Source organism: Arvicanthis niloticus, chromosome 16 (genome assembly GCF_011762505.2).
Source record: "Arvicanthis niloticus isolate mArvNil1 chromosome 16, mArvNil1.pat.X, whole genome shotgun sequence".
NCBI classification, from domain to species: domain Eukaryota; kingdom Metazoa; phylum Chordata; class Mammalia; order Rodentia; family Muridae; genus Arvicanthis; species Arvicanthis niloticus.
In genome coordinates this window covers 64,724,609-64,750,955 of record NC_047673.1, presented here as the reverse complement: position 1 = coordinate 64,750,955, position 26,347 = coordinate 64,724,609, and the positions used below count along the sequence as shown (strand labels likewise).

The 26,347-nt window shown below is 37.5% G+C and overlaps 1 protein-coding gene across 1 annotated transcript in view; it reads right to left on the bottom strand.

Annotated features, from left to right (window-relative positions):
• Nucleotides 1-4,175: 4,175 nt before the first annotated feature.
• Fmn2 (formin 2) overlaps nucleotides 4,176-26,347 on the bottom strand; it is a 343,084-nt gene continuing 320,912 nt past the window's right edge. Inside the window, exons 17-18 of the mRNA XM_034520965.2 lie at nucleotides 7,175-7,256; nucleotides 4,176-5,689 (exon numbers count right to left, since the gene is read on the bottom strand). Of these exons, the coding sequence (XP_034376856.1) occupies nucleotides 5,663-5,689; nucleotides 7,175-7,256 (109 nt within the window). The 3' untranslated portion in view covers nucleotides 4,176-5,662. The remainder of the gene's footprint in view (nucleotides 5,690-7,174; nucleotides 7,257-26,347) is intronic.

Below are 26,347 nucleotides of genomic sequence, written 5' to 3'. Positions count from 1 at the left end.
TGCTAGGCTCCTGTCTGTAAGTACACCATAGCATCAGTAATAGCAGTTTCTGGTACATATTAACAGCCCACCACTCGAAGAATTACACCGAGAGAATAAGGCAAGCTTTTTAAGCATGTCTGAATTAGTTTCTTAAAATTTCTTAGCCATCTTGTTATTAATCTTTTTAAAACACAAAGATGACTTCTTGTTGTTTATAGTCTGGAGTTGACTTACTGCTTGAGCTCCTGGGCCCTCTATGACCTCTGACATCCATGTCCTCTGGTTTCCTCACTGGTACATGCCCCTTAGCAGACCTGCCTGTGAGGCTTTTGGACAGTAAACTCTTGGTTTTCAAATTCTGAAAACACTGATCGCTTTCACCAACAGTCTTGATTTGCTGTTTTCAAGTTAGCTCTTAACTATTTTATTTCTTGCTTTTAGGTTAACTATCCCTGTGTCGTAAGTGGTGTATTCTTTCTTCCTAGAGGATCTGATTCAGTTTGACCTCTTTAGGTCAATTTTATTGGTATTTATTTGGCCTGACCTTTGTTGCATTCTCAACGAAAAGAGCATGCCATTCCTTGATCCTGGGAAACTCTCAGCCACTGTTTCTTGAAGCCCTTATCTGTATTTTCTGAAGCTTCCTTCTTATGGGGTCCTCGAGTTCCACCTCTCCTGTGTCTTCTAATGACTCTTGAGCACCACCAGCACTGCCTTTTCATGAGTTCTAATCCTGAGTAATGGCTCAGCACACGGTCCCTCATACCTGCTGTCTCTTCACTCCTGTCCCCCTAAGATTCATTCAGCTCAGGGAAATCTTTCTCTTCTATCCAATTGATAGCTACTTTACATTCCATCGTGGGAACTAAACATAACTAGTTCTTGTTCCATTTCTTCAGCAGGACTAAGTCTATTCTCCCTTATCAACACTTTTCCTTGTAGGCTTAGGGGCTGTGACTTGCAGGCTTATCTGAGAGAGTCTAAAGATATTGCTTCTTCCTTTTTTGAAAAAAAAATAGTTATTGCTATCATTCTGAATCCACATCTAGCCTTTCTTGGTGTCACTGAGTTCCTTTGTGAAACAGCACTGTGTGATAGATATTGTCCAGTTTGGTCTGCTTTATCCTGCTGTCATGAATGCAGTATCAGCAATAGTGTACAGCCTCCAAGGTAGGCACTTGCAGAGACCCCCCGCATCAGTGGTCCTGGGCTTTGGTTCGGTCCTACCGCTCCAATGGGACATAACCCTCTCCTGTTACCTTGTACAGCAATTTCTTTGTATATAGACCAACCCTGTCCCTTCCCCTCCACTCTCCAGATCTATACTTTTTGAAACATGTTTAGTCTTTTTAGGATTATTTAGAATTTCAAAACTTTAAACTCAGAGTTTTGCATTTTTGGTTTAAGAAATAGGTATGTATGTATGTATGTATGTATGTATGTATGTATGTATGTATTTAATGTAGGAGTGCTCTATCTGCCTGTACACCTGTGTTCCAGGTGGGTACAGATCTAATTACAGATGGCTTTGAGCCACTATGTGCTTGCTGGGAACTAAACTCAAGACCTCTGGAAGAGCAGCCAGTGCTCTTAACCACTGAGCACTCTCTCCTGTCCTGAGTTGTGTTTTTTAAACTATATAAAATTCTTCCACATTGGTACCTACTTAACTGCTTTAATTATAAGGAATCAGCTTTGGGCTCTTCCTTTTTACACTGTCATCTATTCTAAAATTTGTCTTGCATTTGTGGTTAAACAAGGGATATTTATGTCATGTTAGGCATAACCTCTCTATTGTTTGCATTTGCAAAGTAAGCATGACATAAGGAGATATTATTGTGTGTCCAGTTGACAAGGGGTGGACATATGATGGGTATTCTTGGTTGTCACTTTGAATATGTCTTGGAATTAAGCAAAATCCAAGTAGCTGAGTACACCTGTTGGGGACTTTTTCTTAACTAAAACGTTTGATGTGGAAAGAATGACTTTTACTTGGCTCTTTTGAAGTGGGAAGGTAAACTTTTAATCCAGATCTTTTCAGGTTGGAAGATCCACTTTTAATCTGGGCCACATCTTCTGGTGGAAGCCTATAGAAAGGATTTGGAAGAAGGAATTTTTATCTCTTTAGCTGCTTGTTCTTATTTCTGCTCTAGCTGGCAAGATCATTCCTTCACTGGCATTAGAGTGTATGTATGTATATTGGTGTGTATTGTAATATGTATATTGCATCTGATATATATATATAGAAGGCCATCTGAAACATTTGGTCTTATCGATTTAAAAACTACTGTATTTATTCTATAAGTTCTTTTTCTCTCAATAACCCTGACTAATATACTAATGTCATCCTCAGTCTCTACTGTAACCCCATCCTAACAATAGACTTCTTTCAGCCTTTCATTTGTTTGTATCCTGAAGTTCGTGGCCCAGTTAACAGCTTGCATTTCTTTAATAAATACTTACTAATATCTGTAACTTTCTAGAAGCCAGAAAGACCAGTGTCAAGGGATGCTCTGGAGTAAGTGATTACTAATTTCAGATATGATTACTAGTAAACTAGATATAAGAGGATTCTGGCTCAAGGTGAGTAAAAACACTAAAAAGATTTATAGTAAGTAAGTTACTTCATTTTTTGTTGCTATAACAAAATAACATAGAGTACGTACTATATAAGAAAGAAAAGTTAATATCAATAGGATTCTAGAGCTTGGGGAGTCCATGATCATCAGAATGCATCTGGTAAGGGTACTTCTGCTGCATCTGACCACTGAAGAATGTATTGCAAGGCAATGTAGCATGAAATAGAGTGGTGTTTATTTGTTTTCTCAATGAGAATCTACTTTATCAGTAATGACATCAATTCTTTCATAACCTGAACACACTTCCTAGGCTCCCTTGACACTGATGGTTTAGGTATAGAGATCCCAATATTTGAACTTTTGGGGGACTTATGCCAATCATGGGAGGTTAGAAAGAGTACCGCATAAAGGACTGAAAGTGGTTCAGTCTGACAGGAGGCTGGAATTCAGATGGGCTGAGCAGAGAGTTATAATCCAAGGCAAAAACAAGAATCTGATTGCTCTCTCAGTCCCAGTCAAGATTTTGGATAAGTTGAGATCACATACTTTGATGCATATAATTACTAAGACTCTTTCAGTAGGAAATATAGGTTATCAGCTTGGTAATTTTGAACAAAAAGTAGGTTGGATGTATAGACAAGAACTGGTATGGAAGAAATCTTTAACTATGACAGCAATTGAAAGACATTGTAATGTTAATATTGAGCGCAAACTTGACAGGTTCTGAGATGACCTAGAAGACAAACCTCTGAGCATGTTTTAGATGGGGCTTACCAGGGCAGAAATACCTACCCTAAATACGAGCAGCATTATTCCCTTGGCTGAGGTTCTAGACTGAATAAAAAGGAGAAAATGAGCTGAGAATAGCACTACCCTTCCCTCCTTCTTTGTCTCCTTCTTTTGATTCATAAATGTGAAAGCACTGTGATCAGAGACCTTATGCTTCTGCTAGCCATGACTGTATCCTTTTGAACTGTGAACCACCAAAGCAACCATTTCTGCAAGTTGCTTTGCTCAGGTATTTCTATCAAGGTAAACAAACAAAGCAAAACTAATACAACTGTCAAAGTAATTCATGTCAGTTTTGACCTAAGACTTTCATGCTCTAGGAGGAAAATGAGAACATCTTCATACCAGGCACAACTAATAGTGTTGGCAGTTGAGTCAATGGAGACACAAGGGAGAATGAGATAAAAAGAATGATTCCCGTTCCTAAGGATGGAGGCTCTGTTTCCTGAGATAGATAACTCAGAAGAATAAAGTTTGGAGGGAGAGGATGACAAACTGAATCTGGCCTTGTATATAATAAATTTTATGATATAGTATTACATTGGAAATGGATATTAGGTAAGTAGAATGTTTGCTGGAAAGAAAACAACTTGGTGAAGACTTAATATTTTATCAGAATTTCTGACTCGGGTAGCATGATAGATTTAAGTTCCAGAATCTTGAAATGATTGATGTTTAGCTCACTTATTTCCTACTCTTATTCCCTATAAAGGTTAAACACAATGTCTTTATTTTTAAGTTTATATATATTTTAAGTATAAATATATATATACTTAACATTTTTTATAAAACATATAAATGACATGTACACAGTCAACACAGAGATATTTTATTATTCATTTTATTTTCATATAAATTAACATCCTAAAAAATTGAAATAGAAACACTAGATACAGTATTGCACATAGCGATCTTTGTTAAATGCCCTATTAATTCATTGAACAGTGGTAATATACACATTGGAAAGACCATGGGACGGGAAAGCAAAAAAATAACAACAGAAGAAAATAAAACACTACTGTTTCTTTGCACTTAAAATACAAAGTAAAAGGCAAGAGATCATACTTTACATAAATACAAGTATAGCTATGATTTATAACATTATTTTTAAGTTGCTGTCCATGACTGGTTTGCAATAGCAATCAATTTTCCCCCTTTTCTAAAACCATAACTCAATGGATATCGCTAGCAGCAATTGAAAAGAACAACTATTAATGTTATACAAAACCCTCTTAATCAATTATGATCTGACTGAAATATGTTCAGAAAGAATAGGAAACTTACCAATTTTTTCCTGACAGTAGAGTGAGTAAAATTCCTCCCTAGGACCCTTTAGATGAAAAACAAACACATCCTCACATCATAGTGGTAAATCACCTGGGTAACACATGATCACAATGCAATCATGTCAAAATAGGCAGACAGGTATTTTACTTAACATGGTCTAGATAGATCTGATTCATCTATTTTTTTTCCTATTTTTTTACAATAAGTGGTTGTCAAAAAATAAATTTAACAATTTCATGAGCTTCACTTATTCAAATTTCTGGAAAATATTAAGAGAAGCTTGTGTATGGGTTAGAAAGAATGTGTGTGCACGTGTATCTATGTGTGAGTGAGAAACTATGTGGGTGTGTAAGAGAGAGAAGAGTTGTGTGTGTGTGGGGGGGAGAAATGGAGGGAGGGAGGAGGGAGAGAGAGAGAAAGAAAGAGAGAGAAGCATTACAGTGTTAGACACAGAGAGACATCTCATGATTTCACTTATCTCTGCTACAGACCAGTTTTTCATAGGGTTTCAAGGGAAATATTATAGAGAGCAACTTAAACATGGGAGAGGCATGGATCATGACACAGAGATGGTCTTTACTTCTCAAATAGACACTGTATAAGCAGAAGTCAAGTAGATACGAAGAATTCACTAGGAACATTTACCCACAGGTAATGTGGAGTTCTGGTTGTTAGTAAAAAGGAAAATATTTTTGTTACAACGAGAATCTCACAAAAGAAAACCATATGTTAAGGTTCAGCATGTTCAGAACTAATGCAGATAGTGTCTCTTAGACGTGCCACGTAGGTCTGCCACAATGTGTACAAAAAAGAAAATGTCTGATTCTCTGCAGGTCTACTGCTTTTGCAATTTTAACGGAACATACAATAAATTTCAACAATCAACAAACTGTCTAGAGAACAGGAAAATTATGTAAGAGGTTCTGAGGAAAATGATCAGGAGGGTGCAGCTTTCGTCCCTCCTTAGGCCAGGTGGATGTTGCGGAGGTTGTTTGAATGACTTGTTTACTTCTGCTGGTCACAGCTCACGTTTTCATGCTTATCTTTGCTTTCTGAAAATCAAACAAGCAACAAACAATCATATATACTTATATATGTCAGATGAGACTAAAAATAAAAACAGAAGGAGTTTAGAGCAGCCCAAATAAGATTTTTATTTCTATTAAATTCTCTGGATAAATGTGAAAAGATCAACTCATTCAGAAAACTTTACACACATTATATCTGATTCATCTTTAATTTTTTTTTCAAATTTTCATTGAAACAAATTACCAAATACTTTTGGGAAAATCAGTTTTTAAAGTTTAACTTGTAACATATGTGAAGGGGGGACAGCATAGTCCTGTTCTTCCAGATCCCCCATGCAGAGGCATGAATACAGAATCAAAGCCAGTGGATTGATTTCCTGGTTGAAATGTTTTAATTCTCTTCTATCTCATAGCAGCATGATCACAGTTAGCTAATAATCATTCCTCTTATTCAATATGGGTCTACTAACCTTTGATCAGAAAGCAGCATAAGATAAATTTATCATCAGATAAGACTAATTTTGATACAGAAAAGCTGATGGGAAGATAACTTTTATCTGAAGATAGAGATATTTTCTAAAAAAGGCTACTTAACCCTAAGGCATTTTGAGTTATCTGAACTGTCTACTTGATTTAGACTATGTTACACTAAATCCAATTCAAGGTGCTTCAGTTAGGGCTAGAGAGATGGCTAGACAGATGGCTCAGCAATTAAGTCATGCAGAGTTCAGTTCCCAGAACCTATGAAAAGTCATTCATAACCCTTGACACGTCAGCTCCAAAGAAGCCAAAGCCCTCTTCTCACCTCCTCAGGTATCTGAATCCACATGTACAGATCCAATGGTTAATTAAAAATAAAAACAAATCTTAAAATGCTTTTATTTGGCATCCTAAATTTTTATCTAAACCAGTACTATTTGCTTACCCTGGCAATAGGAGATTATGACACCTTCAAAACCTTCAACAAAATGTGTACAGTACCAGAAAATTTGTCTTTATAATCAACATTTCTTCCTAAGGGAATACAAGCAAGTTGGCAGGTATTTTGTTCATTTGTTTTTTGTTTTCTGTTTTTAGTTTTTGGTTTGTTTTGTAATGGAGGACTTGGCCAAGGAGGATTCCTAGACCATCCTTCTAGACAGACAGCCTACTTGAGAGCATGTCATTTTCTATTGAGTTTCATGTACAAATCTCCTATTAGTTACTCTGGGTTAAAATGCATCAGTGGCTTGTGACTCATGTATAATGAGGAAGTCCAGGCTATCCCCCTGCCTCAAGAGGTGGACATAGGCTCTCACATATGTCTTAATTCCCATGTTTCAAATACTGAACATTGAAACTGACTCAACTACGAAGTCCAGATTGAAGACAAAATGAAAAGAAACTATTGGAGTTAGAAACTCATTATTTATCCATACACAAGGTAAACATGACTGAAATATTATTATATAACTCTGTGTATATTGCAAAGACAATCACAAGTGGAAAACAAGAATAGTCAATACTTACAATCCCAGAGTCATGTCTCGGTTTTACTTTATAGAGTGATTTTCCTTTCTTCTGCCTACACACTTCCTCAGCTTCTTTGACTCTAAGTGGGGAAGAAGACAACTTATTTAAACACAAGCCCATGGGGACCACAGAAACCTACTTTATAGAAAGGTCATAAAGAGTAACTCATTAAAGATTTGAATTACTGAGAAATAAGGCACATAAGAATGCCTCCGATATTTGATTTTAAAAATAGAAATCGTTAGAGAGAGAGCAGTTCACTCATGTGAGGTTGCAGGTCCTGAGATGGGATATATTAAATAAATACAAGAGGGATCAACTACTGTAAAACTCTGAAGTATTTTCATAATTAAGGATGATCATGTAAGAATTCACATGCAGATTTAAAATCACTTTGGGTTTGTTTTCTCTATACCAAACTCACCTAGACATAAAAAGACATTTTGGAATAAAATTTGTGGACAGTTCCAACAATTAAACTTCATCAAGTATGGAAGCAATTATCTGTTGGAAGACAGTCAAAAGAATGACCCATGGTGAACAGTGCCCTGGGGAACCGTAAGAGAGGCTCTGTGAAAGGAAGGCAGAAAACCATACACAGATTCAGGGTACACCGACCAGACTGAGTTCTATAGCTATCATTTGACATCCAACAATGACACCTAACAACATCAAACTTGTCTTATGAATTAAAGGGAAAGGTTTGTCACAGGAGGCACAAAATCACATTCAAGAACAGTGCAGGGAATAAAACACACTTGAGATAGAATGTCCTCTACTTTTTTTTTCCTGGGAACCTCTTTTGCAGTTCCCCAAAGCACTGCTCACAATGGGTCATTCTTTTGACCATATTCCAACAATTATCATTTAATTGATTAGATAGATAGATAGATAGATAGATAGATAGATAGATAGATAGAATAACTGCACAGTGACCACCCCTTTCCCACTGGTTTAGGAGATAGGGTCTTACAAAGAACCCAGGTTGTCCTGGAATCTGAAATCCTGCTGCCACCTCCTAAGAGCTGGGGTTTCAAGAATGTGCTGCCATTGCCAGCAGAACTTTTAATATGTCAAGTTTTTTTTATGAATATATGTTCCAAAGAAAACTCACTGTGTCCATCAGAGGCATCACTTAAAGTGCTGTTTAAAGATTAATTCTGCATTAACTGATCTCACTATTGAATGCTGGCAATGTCCTATTACCTCTAACCTTGGGATATCCTTAAATAATAAAAGGACAGAATACAAAAGTACTACATTATGATTACAAAGAAGTCATTCCAAGGCCAAAAGAGTACTATGCTAAAACATTTCTTCACAACTTTTTATATATGATAGCAAATCACAACTGACTTTATTAAAGAAATAGAAATAAACCTTCAAGGTAAGAGTCCATTAATAGAAAAACAGGGCACAGCAAGAAAGTACATGATCTACCAGATTCATTGATTTTTTACTCTTGCAATATTTCCTTAAAAATAAAATTATTTAAACATGAAGTGTATCAGAAGAATTTGAACCTTAAGAAAAATACACCTTATGTTGATTAAATTTCTTGAAAGGAAAAAACCAGTTCTTGAATATGTTTCTCAGGCTCTGTGACAAATGAGCTAATGACAGAATTTATCTCCTGTGTCATTGATTCAACCTTTCTTAAACAGTAGAAGACCCACTTATCCAGGCAGGCGTCTCAAGCATGATGGGAAAGTAATTCCTTTAGATACAACCTCTAAACACTGTTTTCATAGTCAGTAATTCCAAAAACTCAGGACAGTTTAGACATTGCATTGTTACTACATTTATTACTCCCCCCCCAGCCATAAATTCCCTTTAATCCCCTCTAAACATTTGAAGACAAAAACATCTTCTCTATAACAAACTAAGGATTTTAGAGTCACCATCTTCCTCTGAAATAGCTGCCAGTAAATTTAAGCTTGAAGTATTTGGATAGGGAATTAAGGGACCTTTCTCTCTCTCTCTCTCTCTCTCTCTCTCTCTCTCTCTCTCTCTCTCTCTCTCTCTCTCTCTCTCTCTCTCTCTCTCTCTCTCTCTCTCTCTCTTTTATTTTTTTGTTAGCACTTAACCAAAATCCAGTAGATTCCCCTTTTAAATTTGCTTGGAGTTCTTTAAAACATTTCATAACAAAAAATTTAAAACCTTCACAAGTATTTAGATCCCCAAAGCATCCTGGTGTTTGCCCTGTTCTATTTGCAGCAGTTTTAGAACATATCTTGGTTAGGATCACAGGAAGCTGATTTTAATACAAACATATTTAATTTTACATGAAAGAAAGCCTAGTCATTCCTTATGGTAGAGCCCATGAAAACTGCGTCAAGGTGACGTCATGGGGTCCTTTAGCTCGTTGGTTCATTTGGCAAACATTTCTGCAGCATCAACTCCAAGTCAGAACCTGGTGCAGCTCCAGTTTACAGGGACAATTCAACTGAGCATCTATAGACCAGAGGCATATAAGAGCAAAAGCCAGTAATGATAATGTGTGCTACGGGCAACCCCTGGAATTTGTATACGGTCCCAGAGGAGGCTTCTGTAATTGGTATTTGGGGAAAAAAAAACCCACTTGGGAAGTATGTTGAGGATTGACTCTTGTTTTCAAATAACCAAGAAAGCTCAATTGTTCTTATTTTTGGAAATTATTTCAGGATGAAAGAAAGGGTAGAGGAAGAGACAAGAATTACCATTCTGCACATAAAAGAATGTGTAGTTTCTGCTTCGTCTACCACAATATCCCTACGAGGTAAATGTTTCAAATATATCCTCACTCATGTCTTAGTGCATGTATGTTGGTCATTTCATCTTAGGCACCTTGAGATACGTGCACATTGGTGAACTGGGGACTTGGAGAGCTGAGCACCAGGATAAATGGACTGTGTTTCTACTTTGAGCTTGTTCTCTGGGGCATCTGCCTTAATACAAATCTTCAGCTCTACATATATTTTCAGACTGAGTCCCTCTGAGATACAGAGAGAGAATATGGGGAATATGATGCAGGCAGCCTGTGAAAGTCCAAGGTCATTCTGAACTGTATTTTGTCAACCTGTTATATATGACAGCTGTCTCATCAGAAAGTAAAAACAAGAGAAATGCAAGAGGAAGCAAAGAGGAAAAAAAGAGAGAGAGATCAATGCAAGGGGAGACAGAACAAAGAAAGCCAGGGAAGAAGTTGGTGAGGAGAGGCCCAAGCTAACTCTCAAAATCAGTATCTTCCCAACTGAGCTATCTTTGCAGATTTTGTCACCTGTCACTTTAGGTCTAGTGTAGAAGTTCTGTAGGCCATTTATATCCTCTTTACTCTGGTTTCTTTCCTTCCCTCACTCAGTGAAGTCAAACATTTCCAAAATGAGTAGCAACTTGGGATCCATCCCACGTACAGGCACCAAACTCTGACACTATTTCTGATGCCATGTTGTGCTTGCAGATAGGAGCCTGGCATGGCTGTCCTCTGAGAGGCTCTACCAGCAGCTGACTGAGACAGATGCAAATACTTATATCTAACCATTGGGCTGAGGTTGGGGACCCCTAAGGAAAAGTTAGCAGAAGGATTGAAGGAGCAGAAGGGGATGGCAACCTCATGGGAAGAACAACAGTATCAACTAAACTGGACCTCTGGGAGCTCCCAGAGACTAAGCTACCAACCAAAGAGCATATATGGGCTTGTCCATGGCCCCTTAGGACATATGCAGCACAGGACTGCCTTGTCTGGCCTCAGTGGGAGAGGATGCGCCTAATTCAGTAGAGACTTGCTGCGCCAAGAAAGGGAGATGCTGGGGGGCAGTGAGGTGGGGGTGGATAGGTGCATGAGGGGAGCTGAGGGGAGCATCCTCTCAGAAGCAAAGGGGAGAGGGAATGGGTTGAAGAACTCTAGGAGGGGGGACTGGGAAGGGGGACAGCATTTGGAATGTAAATAAATAAAATAATTTAATAAAATGTAAATCACTAAATAAACCAATAAATCAGCAAAAGATAAGTTGTAAAGAGGAAATGACAGACATTTCAAGCAATAAATTAAAACCAGCAATTTTTTGAATACTCCATTCAACACTGTAATAATTTGGAATGGGGGAAAGAAATAGAAGGAGAGACAGCACTTGGTTTACCAAAGGCCAGCACCAAGAACAGAGAAGGCACATGGAAAACACTGGCTAGGGTGAAGATAGTGGTCTCAAGTTCCTCTTTCATATGTTTAAGAGTATGAAAGAGCCGATGAATATTGTGAAGAGGCACCAATAGCTCTATGCATGACTAATGAAGACATATTCTTTTAAATGTAGTTATAGTCACAGAAATGGGAATATAAACTGCAAGTACATTAGTTAATTGAGATTCTGCCCTCTTAATGAACTAAAAAGGGAAGTAAAGATGTTAGCATTGCATCTGTGATTGGCCAGGTCATTTTAACCATGAGGGCGCTGCATCAACACTGTAGATAGTAGAAAGAAAATGTATGCAGATCAAATCATAGAAAAAAAGAAAGCCCTCATTCATCATTTTTAGTGATTTCAAAAAACAACACAAGAAGCAGAGATCAGAAAACAGGAAATGGAGCATCATCTTTGAAGAGGAAGAAGGGATATTAGATGGTAGATAATGGCTATAAAATTTAATGTTAATATTTTCTGTAATCGTTGTCTATGAAGCTTTAGAAACAAAGAAAAGTATGCATCTATGATGTCCAAAGTGCATTTTATTTATTAACAAGAGGGCCAGGAGGTGTCACAAAAGAGGTGGTGTTTTCTGTCTTAAAAGAACAGTTGAACATGGCCAGTGATCAAAAGGTGTATGAAATCATGTTGGGCAAAGACAAGGTGATTAATAAAGCAAAATGAGTTTTACAAAAAGAGGCAAAGGAGGGAGAGTGGGAGAAAGAGGTAGAGGAGAGAGAAAGGTACTTGTATGCATGGATATTTATGATACACACACACACACACACACGTGCACATTCACATGCACGCATGGTTGTGTGGCTGTGTGCATGTGTGAAGGTTGGTGCTCACTGCATTGTGTGTTCATTCATACATGTGTGTGATGGCCAGAGGTTGACTTCAGATAGCCACCTTTTGTTTTGAGAGACAGAGTCTATCACTGAATATAACGCTCATAGAGTCAGCAAGGGCTGGCCAATGAGCTTCAGCTATCTACTGTCACCTTCTCCCCACTATTAATTTATTGTAACAGATTGTGGAGCCATAGAGACCAACAGATAGGAGAGGCAACAGTGATTTTGTTGAAGAATAGATTCTACTAACTGTAGATGTAATGGTTTTTAGGTTCCACAAAACCTACCACCATAATTGTAACCAAAAGTCATAAACAAGCCTGCCTCAGGCCAGTAATGAAAAATATATATTCTGAGAAACATTATACAAAGATCTATAATTACAAAGCTGTAGCTGGAATTTACCTATAAACTCCTACTCAAAGTTTAACATCTCAAAAATAAAATTGTGAATATTTTCTGAACTGGGATTGTATACTTTCAACACATGTATATAGGATTTGCTTTTTTTTTTTTTTTTTTTTTTATAACAGAATGTGTGGGTGGCTGGTGCTTCATTTGGGTTTAGTGCATTAAGCTTAAAAGTTACTACATACAAAAACGATTTGAGCCCAGGAGATGGGAACAATTTTAAGGTAGTTCTTGTAGGATTTGTTAACATCAGTTTTAAATTTTTATCATTTTTATACAAATAAAAACTCTTAAAACTATGTCTGTACTAAAACTGGATTCATTAAATGTTTGCTAAACATAGGGGATAGCTTTTCATTTCTGTTCTAATAAAGATGCATTTCCTACCCTTGAACCATCCATGGCCCCTGACCCATTTATTATCAGGCAAATATATACAAAATGTTCAGTGTAGTTAAGTTTAAAACAGTCTGTGAGAAGAGCAGGGAGACAGACTCAGATACAGACAGAAAGGAGAAGCCAGACATCCCTGTAGCCTGTAGACAGAACAACTTCTATCCACCTTCTAAACGAAAGGCCACTGTGGCCACAATCTTATCAAGAAATGACATACTGTCATCCTTCAACAGGATGGGAAAGGCAGCTAGCTGCTTTCCCTTGCCTAAACATTAATAATTTGGTCTACACAAGTATCTGTGGCAGACAGTCATGTCTCACTGGCTCCAGCTCAGCTTTCTGGGCATCAGAGTCTTCACTCTAGGAGTCAGGAGATTTGTGTGTGGGAGAGGTGTAGGTTGAGTCTGGGGCAGATACTTAACAGGTCTGAGATTCCCTTCGTGAAAAGATAGACCTAGCAGGAAAGTGCCGTTCCTGCCACATCTGAATGCACGTTACCAAAATATAACACTATCAGGTCTGCCTACACATTATTAATTTTTCAACCTACAAAGTGGGAAGAGAGAGGCAGAGATCTTAAACTATTGCAGGAATGGGTTAAGACTCCTGGGGTTCTTTCCAGGTAGATAAAAAAAAAAAAAAAAGTGTCAGCTGCCTTGTGGAATTAAAGGTGATTTAAGCAAGTTTATTCTGCCTTATCTCCTCTGTAACTCACATGATCTCTAACTCACCCATAGAAACCATAAAAGTCTGGGAAATAATAAAAATAACCATCCCAAAGTGGTTATCATGACCAGCAGGAGGTCAAGCGGCAGCTTCCCACAGAACCCATTTCTGAGTCGAATACTGATTAATTTTCAGCTTGTCAGAGAAAACATTGCATTGGCCCCTCCAGTGTTTACAGAAAACAGCAAGAATGAGCTCAAGCAGATTAGGACAGGAAAACCAGGTTTAAAATGCACTCTTGTACTAGGTATAGTTTAGGAGCTATGGCTGAGGCACATAAGAGACAAGAGACGGTGGGCACAGAAGGGTATTCTGCTTCAGGTCCTGAGGGTTGGGACCCCAGGACAAAGGAGCTGGCTTCACACTGAGACACACATCATAGTTGGTCTACCTCCTCCCAAAGCGCTCTCTCTATCAACAGTGGGAGCTGCCTTCAGAGAAAATCTCCTAGCTCCAAACTTGATTCCTGACAGTTGGATAGGTGGCCTCAATGCTATTCTTCAAAAAACTACGCATGGATTTTCCCAAACACAAAGACAATGAACAGAGATGATTATTGCCAGCAGTTCCTGAGAGTATTTCTGTGAGGGGCTATACAGGTGAAACTAGATAAAAGGAAAACTTATTTACTTACTTTTAATTGTGTGCATATGTGTATAAGTGTGCATACATGTGTCTGTTCAAGTAGAGTCCATGTACTGACTTAAAATGTCTTCCTCTATTGTGCTATCTCTTATTTGGGGGGATGGGTCTCTCACCACTTCAACTAGATTGGTCCCAAGCTGCTTGAAATCCCCTCCCCCTGCCATTTACCTGTGTCTGCTACTCCCAATGTTAGGGTTATAGGCACATAATATCAACTGTAGCTTCTAACATTTATGCTGGAGATACAGACTCAGGTCCTCAGGTTTATGCAGAGAATATTTCATTCACAAAGCCATCTCTTCAACCTTAGGGCAATTTATTCATAAGAAACCAAACTAAGTCAACTGAATTAATTCCCTATAACCTGATCTCTTTGATGACCATAACATTCAGAATAGCATATTTTTGGATAAATGACTCCATCTACTTTATCACCTCAGGATCTTCTCCACAGCTTTGTGATGGCTACAGGGAAGAAAAATGGATTGGGGTTGTTGTGTGATCACTTAGAAACAAAACAAAAATACACATAGAAAAGTCACTGCTTACATTTATCTTCTATTTGTTCAGCAGGTTTTCTATGCTAGCTGGAAAATTAACCACTGTCTAGCACCTGCCCCAACATCCTCATCTACTCTGAAATGGTGATTAAATCTCCCCCTACCCTTTTTTTGCAGTCTTCAGGGAGTGTCTGAGAGTTTCCAATTATGGGCGTGTTCCTTAACCTCCTTGACTGTTCTCACTGGCTATATGTTTCCTTGTGAACTATATTGCTCCTAGGACTATACCTGACTGCACAATTGCTCATAGCAAACCTCTGTTGTGAAATTCTACTTGTCCTTCTAAAGTCTTTGCTTTGCTTCTAAACCTTACCCTTTGCTTTGACATTGAGCACAGGTTCTGGGTTCTCTGTGGACAGTTCCTCTCTTCTTACCCACCAGGCTTTCCTTAAGAGCATAGCTATTCACAGCCAGCATCCAGATCAACAGAATCTTGTCTCTCCCCTTCCTCACTGTGGTCCATGTACAAGCTTGTTTATTAATTATTCCTCAGTAGAGATCTTAAAAGTCTACCATGGTTTCTAATTGCCTGTAGGTTAGGACCCTATTATCACTTGGAATATTGCCTCATGGTGAAGAATGGTTTCCACACCGGCCTAACTCATCTTTACACAAATAAGAGAATTAATGATCTCAAACACAGGCTTTTTTTTTTTTTTTTTTTTTTAAATCCAAAAAGAGTAAATTCTCTGTAGTGAGGGGGTCAAGGCCACTGATGGTCTGGCTCCAAGTAAGTTTATTTTCTTTATTCTTGACATTTTTTCTTGGTGTCCACCAGTATAGAACACCCCATGCCCAACCTCTGAGGAAGAACCTTGGTTAAGTGTGTCCCCTGAAGACCACCATATTCTCTCTCTCTCTCTTTCTCTCCCTTCAGAGTAAGCTTAAACTGTCTTTGCTAAAGAAATGTCTCTGGGTATGCTTATGGATGCAAGGTGCTTTTACATATGATTTAGTGCAGATTCTACTTCAAATCAAGGACCATGGCTATTTATTTATCTTCTGCTTGACAAATAGCAAATTTCTTGAGTTGAATAATCACAGATAGTCATTTTTAAGTTCCCATAGCACAATCTGAATAGTCACACTGGTCACTGTTCCCTTGACACTTGAAAAATAGCTGATTTGATGTGTTACTCATGATTAACAATGGGAGTTCTGATTAGTGTTTTGACTTCTGTCTCTTGGGTTTGTTTCTCTTAGGGATTTCCATCAACCTTATAGTCTACTGCTATAACTCTATCTTTACATAGCTATTGATTTTGAATAGATGTGTACAGAATTCAAAGTCATGGCATACATAGCGAAAGATATTTTTTTCACCTCAGAGGGATTGACTTTGTGTTCAGTGCCTGATGGTAAGGCCAAAAGGGTTCATACCAAATGACCTCAGCAACTTCTAAGTGCTGATGGGGCTCCATTTCTATTACACATTTGAAAAATACCTCATTCAATGTTGGTGAACTAGTTACAGAAAAGATGGTTCCCTGAGAAGACCCTTGGATGAATTTCCAGTGGGGACAACAGGGTAACTTCATACATGATTACAATCCTTATTAAAGAAAATACTGTATCTTACAACTCTTGACAAAATATATCATCAAAAGCTAAATGTTTTAAGAGAAAAGTGGAAGTTTCAATCAGATCAGAGAGGAGTTCTGTAATTGAACACACTTTGAACCTGATAAGCAAACCTAGAGACAGAAAGACAACCACCTCAAGGCAGCCATCTCGGAATGAGAAATACGGATGATTTCACTGAGTATGTATTTCTGACTTTACTTTCTAGGAGGGCTTTTGACAAGGTTCTCTAAGGATGTAAATTGTAGTGAGGAAAATGTAAAAGTACAACTTAAAGAAAAATTCTAATGAATAACATTTTTATCACAATTGTTCAACTTCACCTGACATAAAATTTTAAAGTTGAACTTAGGCAAGGTATTTATGAGTAGACAAAGGCCAAAAAACCCCTGAGTATATACATATAAACATATACACATGAATAAACACATATATACATACATGTACACATACACACATACATACACATACATATGCACATAGACACACATATGTGTGTATGCATATACATACACAGATATACACATACATACATATATGCACACATACACACATGCATATACATACATATGCACATAGACACACATATGTATGTGTATGCATATATATATACACAGATATACACATGCAAAAATACATACACATATACATACACAAAACACACATACATACACACATATACACATACCTACACTTACAGAAACACACACATACACACATACATATACATATATATATATACACATACATTCATGCATACATATTCACATGCACACATATACACATGCACACATATACACATGCACACATACATACACTTGCATTTATACACACATATACATACACACATATAATATACATACATAATACATACCTACATTCTTATACATACACACACACATATATATACCCACATACAGATATATACACACATACATATACACATATATACAGACATGCACACATACATAAATACACATATATACATACACACATGCATACATACACTGATATACATAAATACATACATATATAGATACATCTACACACATACATACTCACATATATGCACAAATATACATATGTGCACACATATGACAATAATAAAGATTTCATCACCAACTAAGGGTGGACATGAGAGGGATTAGAGGGAGAGTATCTAGGAGGGGCTGAAGGAAACAAAAAGAGGGAAGTGATATAATTCTATTTCAATATAACATTAAAAAAAAAACCCTTATGCTATGTTGCTTTGGAGGAAATTGAATCTGGCACAGGTTACAACACTGAAAAATCTTGAAAACAAATAACAGAGACATTTCTGGACTAAATGAAGTCAGAGAGGGCTAGGATCTCAGACAAGCCCTGGAAATGCCAAGCATCCATGCTACGAAGAAGAGAAACACTGTTGGTCTAGGGAATAGATGAATATTAGCCAAGCTCATGGGCAGCTGTGTGTGAAAATGAAGACTGCTGATTCTATTTCATCAAGCTAGAGTGCCATTTCATATTACTGAACATGGAAACAAGCCTATCAAGAAACCTGAAGGACGCCATTTCAAATATTTTCATAACTTCCCTTTTAATTGCAGCACTAAGGACTGAGCCCTAAGTCTCACGCACACTATGCATGGACATCCTCTGAGCTGCATCCTCAGTGATTTCGACAACTACTTCTAAAACCATTTTGTTTCATGTGTCTGAGTGATTGGCTGAATATATGTATGTAGACCAGGTCAGAAAAGGGTGCTGGATTCTTTGTGGTGAGAGGTACAGATGGTTGTGAGCTACTATGTAGGTGCTGGGAATAAACCCCAGGTCCAGTACTCTTAACCACTGAACCATCGCTATAGTCTTTTCAGCCATTTTTTTTTTTAAACTGGATTTTTTGAGAAGACATGTTCTTGTTGTCTAGACTCAAACTTGTGATATCGGCCTCCTGAGTATGATGAATTAGAGGTGGGTTACTACATTTACCTTCACCACAGTTTGTGATAAGCTTAACTGAGCCTAAAAATTCCGAACTTTGTGTCCCCATGTACGCTAAGATGTTTACCTTTCTCATCCCATTTCTTACCACTCATATTTTAATCTCTGAAAGAGGAGATATATGATATAAAAATTGGTTTGCTCTCAAGTATCTTTTAGTTCCACCTGACATTTGGATTTCCATGGCAGCCCAGTCCATGTGCCCTTTCCTTATGGAGGTGCATGCTCAAGAGGTTTAGGTTTCTTTAAAATGTAAAAACAATAGTTAGTGGTACCAGAAGCATATGAAAGTAAATAAAACAGATCCAGCTGTACATGATGGCCCCAAATAGTCAAAAATTATACTTGACAGCAACAATCATCTTGCATTACAGGAAAATAATGCTCTTTATTACGCCCAATGCTCTTTTTTATGTTTAACAATTACAATGTGATTACATTATTTTCCCCTTCCCTTTCTTCCCACCAAACTCTCCTCCTGAATACCTGCACATGTGCTCTCTTTCAAGTTAATTGCTTCCTTTTTCTTTCATTTTTTTTTGTTATACACTCAAACACATACATACACACATACAGAGAGACAGAGAGACAGAGACATAGAGACAGAGACATAGAGGTAACATGAATACATAATATGATGTCACTTGTTTGTACATGTACTTAAAACTGAGGCAAAGAACTATAGGAGACAGAATAGTCGAGAGAGCTAGAAATAGTTTTCTCCAGGAAGAAGTACACCAACTCAGTATCCAACACATCCGATATTTTTCATTCAATTGCCCTTTTATTATTTCTATCTGTGTTAAGGTGTATATCTGTCTTTCTCTCTGACCTCTCTGACCTCTCTCTCTCTCTCTCTCTCTCTCTCTCTCTCTCTCTCTCTCTCTCTCTCTGTGTGTGTGTGTGTGTGTGTGTTTGTATGTGTGTATGTGATGGGAACTGAACTCTAGGCTCATGCATGCTACTCAAACATATTTTTCTTAATCTCACAGAGTTTGCTTTTATAAAAATGTGGTTCAGAAAAGCTTCAAGCACAGCTAGGGAAACAATTAAATTCTATTGGGATCCCTGCTGTGATGCTCATTTTAACACTTGTCTAGAGAGGAGGATGTGTCTAAATTATTTGCATCTTACTTGCTGAAGGACATGGTGGGGGATGTGAAAGAACGCAAGGGCTATTAGACATAGGAATTAGATTATAGTGAATTTATCCAATTTCCTCCCTGTAAAACTCATAAAAGAGTACAGCAAAGCTATTTATATCATAATAGGTTTGGATTGTGCAAGAGGAAGAATGGCTTAATTAAGACTAAGATGTGGGAGACACAAGGCAGGGACAGATGAAGGAAGCACATTCACTATGGGGGAATAAAGTTCTCAATTTCTCTGTTACTGGACTATCTGACTACAAATATGTCTTTTATCCCACTATCTGGAAATCAACAAACCTCAAAAATTAAACCTTAATCTACCTCCCTTGACCCAGCTCTTCTCACTATGACCCTTTGGCTGAACAAGTTCCTCAAAATTACTTCCTCTGGTCACTCTCTCCACTTTGTTTCCATCACTTTATCCCCAACCATTTCCAGAGCATCTTGTAGACACTGAGTCCAAAGGCCTATCCGTAGTCATTCTCCTGCTTTAGTTAGCATAGCAATATCACACAAGGCTTTTATCCTATCCCCATTCTTCTTAAACATTGCCTAAACTTGCTCCCCTAGACTATACTTCTGATCCCAGTTCTCCTTCTCCAAGCTCACTCATCCTTCTCCTCTGACCCACCAATTGCTGTGTTCCAGTCACTCTGGAATATGCTTCCCCTCAGCCTGTTCACTTGCTATTCCCACTGTCTTGGATTTTCTTCCTCCAGATTTCAACTAGTTTATTTTTCAAGTCCTTGCTTTTACACTAAGCTTCAGATACTATCTGACTACCTGACAAAAAGCAACGTCCCCAAACTTTGTCTTTCTTTGACCCAGTAAACATTTCTCTCTACTATATTGGAAGCATGGAAGAGATTAGCTGTTGTTTGTTTGCAACTCTAATTACACGTTGAAAGACCTGAGTAAAGTGCTTTGGAAAGTTCTAAATTGAGGGCAAAGGATGGAGATACAGTGTTCAGGACAGAGAGAGACATCAGTAGCACCCCATGGGTATTGGCTACACATGAATATGAAAATCTGATTAAATTAATTCCCATTTCTCCCATGCCTCTCAAGCAACAGCCTCCCTCTAGGAAATGAGCCAATGGTTGAAGTGACTCTAAAAGAATTTATCCCAGAGAAGGATGAATGGGTAGACCAGCTGATTTTGAATAGTGGTGAGAAGCTGAGATGTGTAATTTGATGATTAAAGCCTTGTACCAGAAAGCAAAGGCAGAGCTGAAAACATAAAGTGATAAAGCTGAGTGAATTAGATGCAGCATAGAAACTCCAAAATAATTACAGAAGTGAAGATGTCATGATAGTGTGGTAGAAAATCTGGATGGATCTCCACAGTTAACCTTACATACCAGGAGATTCATTAAATGACTGATCTATCCCTGTGTTTCTAGGTAGAACAGAAGGACCAGTACTTGCATATTTCACTCAGCCCAATTTGCATTCATTATATAGTCCTTTACCCTTAAATGTTTTGGCCAGATGCCTTACAGAATTGAGTGAGACATGTCTCCATTTCAGACAAGAGTTTGGAATAGCTCACTCTCAAAAGGGTCAGGTAGCATAAAATAATAAAATACAATATCTCTATAGTAAGTCTATGAACATTTATGGTAAGTTGGACACAAAGAGATTATAAATACCTTAGAAAAGTTGATTTTTGATGATAGGTGAGTTTGCTGCATATCTATGAATAATTTTTTGTTTCATACATTTTATGAGTTTTAAAATTGTAGATAAGAAGGCATAACTCCAGAGTAGAGGTCAGTGAATAAAATCACATTTATTATCAGTATTATCTTTAGATGTTTGTGAACTCCCTTATTTCTATTAGGGAAGTCATTCAATAACCAAGTAGGGAATTGAAATGGCCTATGGGAAGCAAAGCCTTACATATGAAAATGTAACTCTTTGCTTTTATAAAATCAGAATGATAAAACAACTTGCTTCTAATCACTGTTCATGAAGAGTGATTGCATACTTCTGGAGGCCAGAATATTTATATCCTGATGACCCACCAGCTTTCTGATTGATGGTTACATCTCTGCTTCTCACTGCTGAGAGATTATGCAGAGTGCTTGGTTCCTCTCTTTCTCATCTGAATGTGGAACAGTCTACTGGATTGCACTTAATGGTAAAATTGACTAGGGTAATTTTATATTTGCTTCTGAAAAATTAAGTAGAAAACTACCAATTGGGCAGCACTTAAATCTTTATGCATGGTGATGCTGCCTTCTCAGTAGGGTTTGTATTCTTCTTAAATAGTTATTTAATTTCCAGGATCCATCCACTCATCCACCATCCATCCATCCATCCATCCATCCATCCATCCATCTATCCATCCATCATTCATCACTCATTCATCCATCCATCTATCCATCCATCATCCATCACTCACCCATCCATCCATCCATCCATCTATCCATGTTTGCAAAACCAACAATTCCCTCTCTACTATTATATCTAACTTACCATCAATGTTATCTGACCTCTACCTCCTGTATCACTTCCTACTTTAAACAGCTTTACTTTTATGTCCAACTTCAAAGTCTGTACTTCTAGCTCTGTTCATAATTTGGCTCATTTTTTAACTGAGAGGATTGCACTGTGTAAAGACAGCCAGAGGTTCAATATTTGTTTTTTAAAGGTATACAATATAGCTCAGCATTAAATAGAGGCTTGTAATATGAAATCATATTACATTATAATATATTATATTATAATATGAAATATTAATATGAATATTAATATGAATATTCATTATAATATGAAATTCATATTAACAATCATAATTAGCTAGAGAGAAATGGGCTGGTAAAGAGAAAGCAAAAAGAACAAACTTGCATCATTGTGGTAGATGCACACAAAATACTGCCCACTTAATTCATTCTACAGAACTGGGTCCCACGGAATCTTACCTCTGTATTAGTTTTATCAGTTGAGAGTAAATACTGATGCTTATAAAAAGATGATATGAGCTCCCATGAAGAGAAGTCATCCTAGATTCTCTGTGTTCCATATCTTCTATTTTAGGCACTTTCATCTGTCTTGGTTTATTGTATTTAATTAATCTCATTCTACCATTTCTGCTTCACCCCCATTCTTCTGCTTACAACTCTACCTCACTACATTTATTTTTACTGCCCTGTTCGTGGTATACACTATAGTCATACACAATAGCCATGATTTTTTGAGACAGATTCCCACCATGTAGTTTCGACAAGCCTGTGGATCAGTATATAGACCAGACTGGCCCTGAACTCCTAGAAATCTGCCTTTGCTTTCCTAGTGTTAGGATTAAAGGCTCATGTCATCAAGCCTGCCCCATAACCATCATTTCTAAGCACGTATGGCACTATTCAGAACACTGAGCACTTACAATGAGCTATTCACTGTGTTAGGAAAATTTCAGGGAAGATCATAAACTGCTTTAATACCATAGCCTTTTCAGATCATTGTTTCTGTTCTACAAGTTCGAAAGTAAGGCCAATTAAGCTTAAATAATTTCTCAGTTTCACCATTTTATCCAAGACTTGGAAATACATACTATAGAGAGGATGGTTGCTATAATAAAGCTGTGTTGTCTGTGAATTCTAATGTTAAGAATTTTTAACATAGTTTCTTATTCTTAGGACATAAATTTGCTAATGATGATGCTATTTCTCATAGCTTCTATGACACTATGTTAAATGTTTTATATCTAGGGACTCATTCAACTGACCGAGGAACTAAACAATATCAGTATGTTCATCTTATAAGTGAGAAAACTGAGGGTCAGCATGGTAAATCAAGAGGTTGAGTTATACATATAACATTAAATGCAGGTCTGCTACAATGTAATCCCCCCCCCCTTTTTTAACCAGTTATTACATTTAACCTTTGTAAAAATGAAAGTTCTGGAAGAATGAGAGGCTGTAAGAAACAACCCATGAGAAAACTCAGTACTGAAATGGGCATGTCGATGTTAAAATTTAAAGATAAAAAAGAAACAGGAGAGAGCATACACTAACAACTTGACAGTACACTTGAAAGCTCTAGAACAGAAAAAAGGAAATACACCCAAGAGGAGTAGACAGCAGAAAATAATCAAACTCAGGGCTGAAATCAACCAAGTAGAAACAAAAAGAACTATACAAAGTATCAACAAAACCAGGAGCTGGTTCTTTGAGAAAATCAACAAAATAGATAAACCCTTAGCCAGACTAACCAGAGGGCAGAAAGACAGTATCCAAATTAATAAAATCAGAACTGAAAAGGGAGACATAAAAACAGAAACTGAGGAAATTTAAAAAATCATAAGATCCTACTACAAAGGCCTATACTCAACAAAACTGGAAAATCTGGATGAAATGGACAGTTTTCTAGACAGATACAAGGTACCAAAGTTAAATCAGGAGGAAACAAACCATCTAAACAGTCCCATAACCCCTAAAGAAATAGCAGCAGTCATTAAAAGTCTCCCCATCAAAAAAAGCCCAGGAACAGAAGGTTTTAGTGCAGAATTTTATCAGACTGTCAAGGAAGACCTAATATCAATTCTCTTCAAACTATTCCACAAAATAGAAACAGAAGGAACACTATCCAATTTGCTCTATGAAGCTACAATCACACTCATACCTAAACCTCACAAAGACCCAAGAAAGAATGAAAACTTCAGACCAACATCCCTTATGAATATCAATGCAGAAATACTCAATAAAATTCTTAAAAACAGAATCCAAGAACACATCAAAACAATCATCCATCACGATCAAGTAGGCTTTATCCAGGAATGCAGAGATGGTTCAATATTCAAAAATATATCAATGTAATCCACAACATAAATAAACTCAAAGAAAAAAACCCACATGGTCATCTCACTAGATGCTGAGAAAGCATTTGACAAAATTCAACATCCCTTCATGGTAAAAGTCTTAGAAAGATCAGGAATTCAAGGCCCACCCATACCTAAACATAGTAAAAGCAATATACAGCAAACCAGTAGCCAACATCAAACTAAATGGAGAGACACTTGAAGCAATCCCACTAAATCAGGGACTAGACAAGGCTGCCCACTCTCACACTACCTTTTCAATATAGTACTGGAAGTCTTAGCCAGAGCAATTAGACAACAAAAGAAAGTCAATGGGATACAAATAGGAAAGGAAAAAGTCAAAATATCACTATTTGCAGATGATATGATAGTATACTTAAGTGACCCAAAACTTCTACTAGAGAACTCCTAAACCTGATAAACAACTTCAGCAAAGTGGCTGGATATAAAATCAACTCAAACATATCTTCTACTGCCTTCCTCTCCTTGAAGGATAAACAGGCTGAGAAAGATATTAGGGAAATGACACCCTTCACAATAGTCACAAATAATATAACATACCTCAGTGTGAATCTAACCAAGCAAGTGAAAGATCTGTATGATAAGAACTTCAGGTCTCTGAAGAAAGAAATCAAAGATCTCAGAAGATGGAAAGATCTCCCATGCTCCTGGATTGGCAGGATTAATATAGTAAAAATGCAAAAAGTAATCTACAGATTCGATGCAATACCCATCAAAATTCCAAATCAATTCTTCATAGAGATAGAAAGAGCAATTTGCAAATTAATTTGGAATAACAAAAAACCCAGGATATCGGAGAACTATTCTCAACAATAAAAGAACTTCTGGGGGAATCACCATCCCTGACCTCAAATAGTACTACAGAGCAATACTGATAAAAAACTGCATGGTATGGGGTTTGGGATTTAGCTCAGTGGTAGAGCGCTTGCCTAGCAAGCACAAGGCCCTGGGTACGGTCCTCAGCTCTGGAAAAAAAAAACTGCATGGTATTGGTACAGAGACAGGCAGGAAGATCAATCAAATAGAAGTGAAGACCCAGAAATGAACACACACACATGGTCACTTGATCTTTGAGAAAGGAGCTAAAACCATCCAGTGGAAAAAGGACAGTATTTTCAACAAATGGTGCTGGTTCAACTGAAGGTCAGCATGTAGAAGAATGCAAATCTATTCATTCTTATCTTCTTGTACAAAGCTCAAGTACAAGTGGACCTTCACATAAAACCAGATACACTGAAACTAATAAAAGAGAAGGTGGGGAAGACCCTCGAATACCTAGGCACGGGGAAAAGTTTCTGAACAGAACACCAATGGCTTATGCTCTAGATCAAGAATTGACAAATGGGACCTCATAAAATTGCAAAGCTTCTGTAAGGCAAAGGACACTGTCAATAAGACAAAACAGCAACCTGCAGATTGGGAAAAGATCTTTACTAATCTTATATCTGACAGAGGGCTAATATCGAATATATACAAAGAACTCAAGAAATTAGACTCCAGGCAACCAAATAACCCTATTAAACAAAGGTACAAAGCTAAACAAAGAATTCTCAACTGAGGAAATTCGAATGGTCGAGAAGCACCTTAAGAAATGCTCAACAACCTTAGTCATCAGAGAAATGCAAATCAAAACAACCCTGAGATACTACCTCACACCAGTCAGAATGGCTAAGATAAAAACCTCAGGTGATAGCAGATGCTGGTGAGGATGTGGAGAAGGAGGAACACTCCTCTATTTTAGGTGGGATTGTAAGCTAGTACAACCACTCTAGAAATCATTCTGGTGGTTCCTCAGAAAATTGGACATAGCATTACCTGAGGACCCAGCTATACCACTCCTGGGCATATACCCAG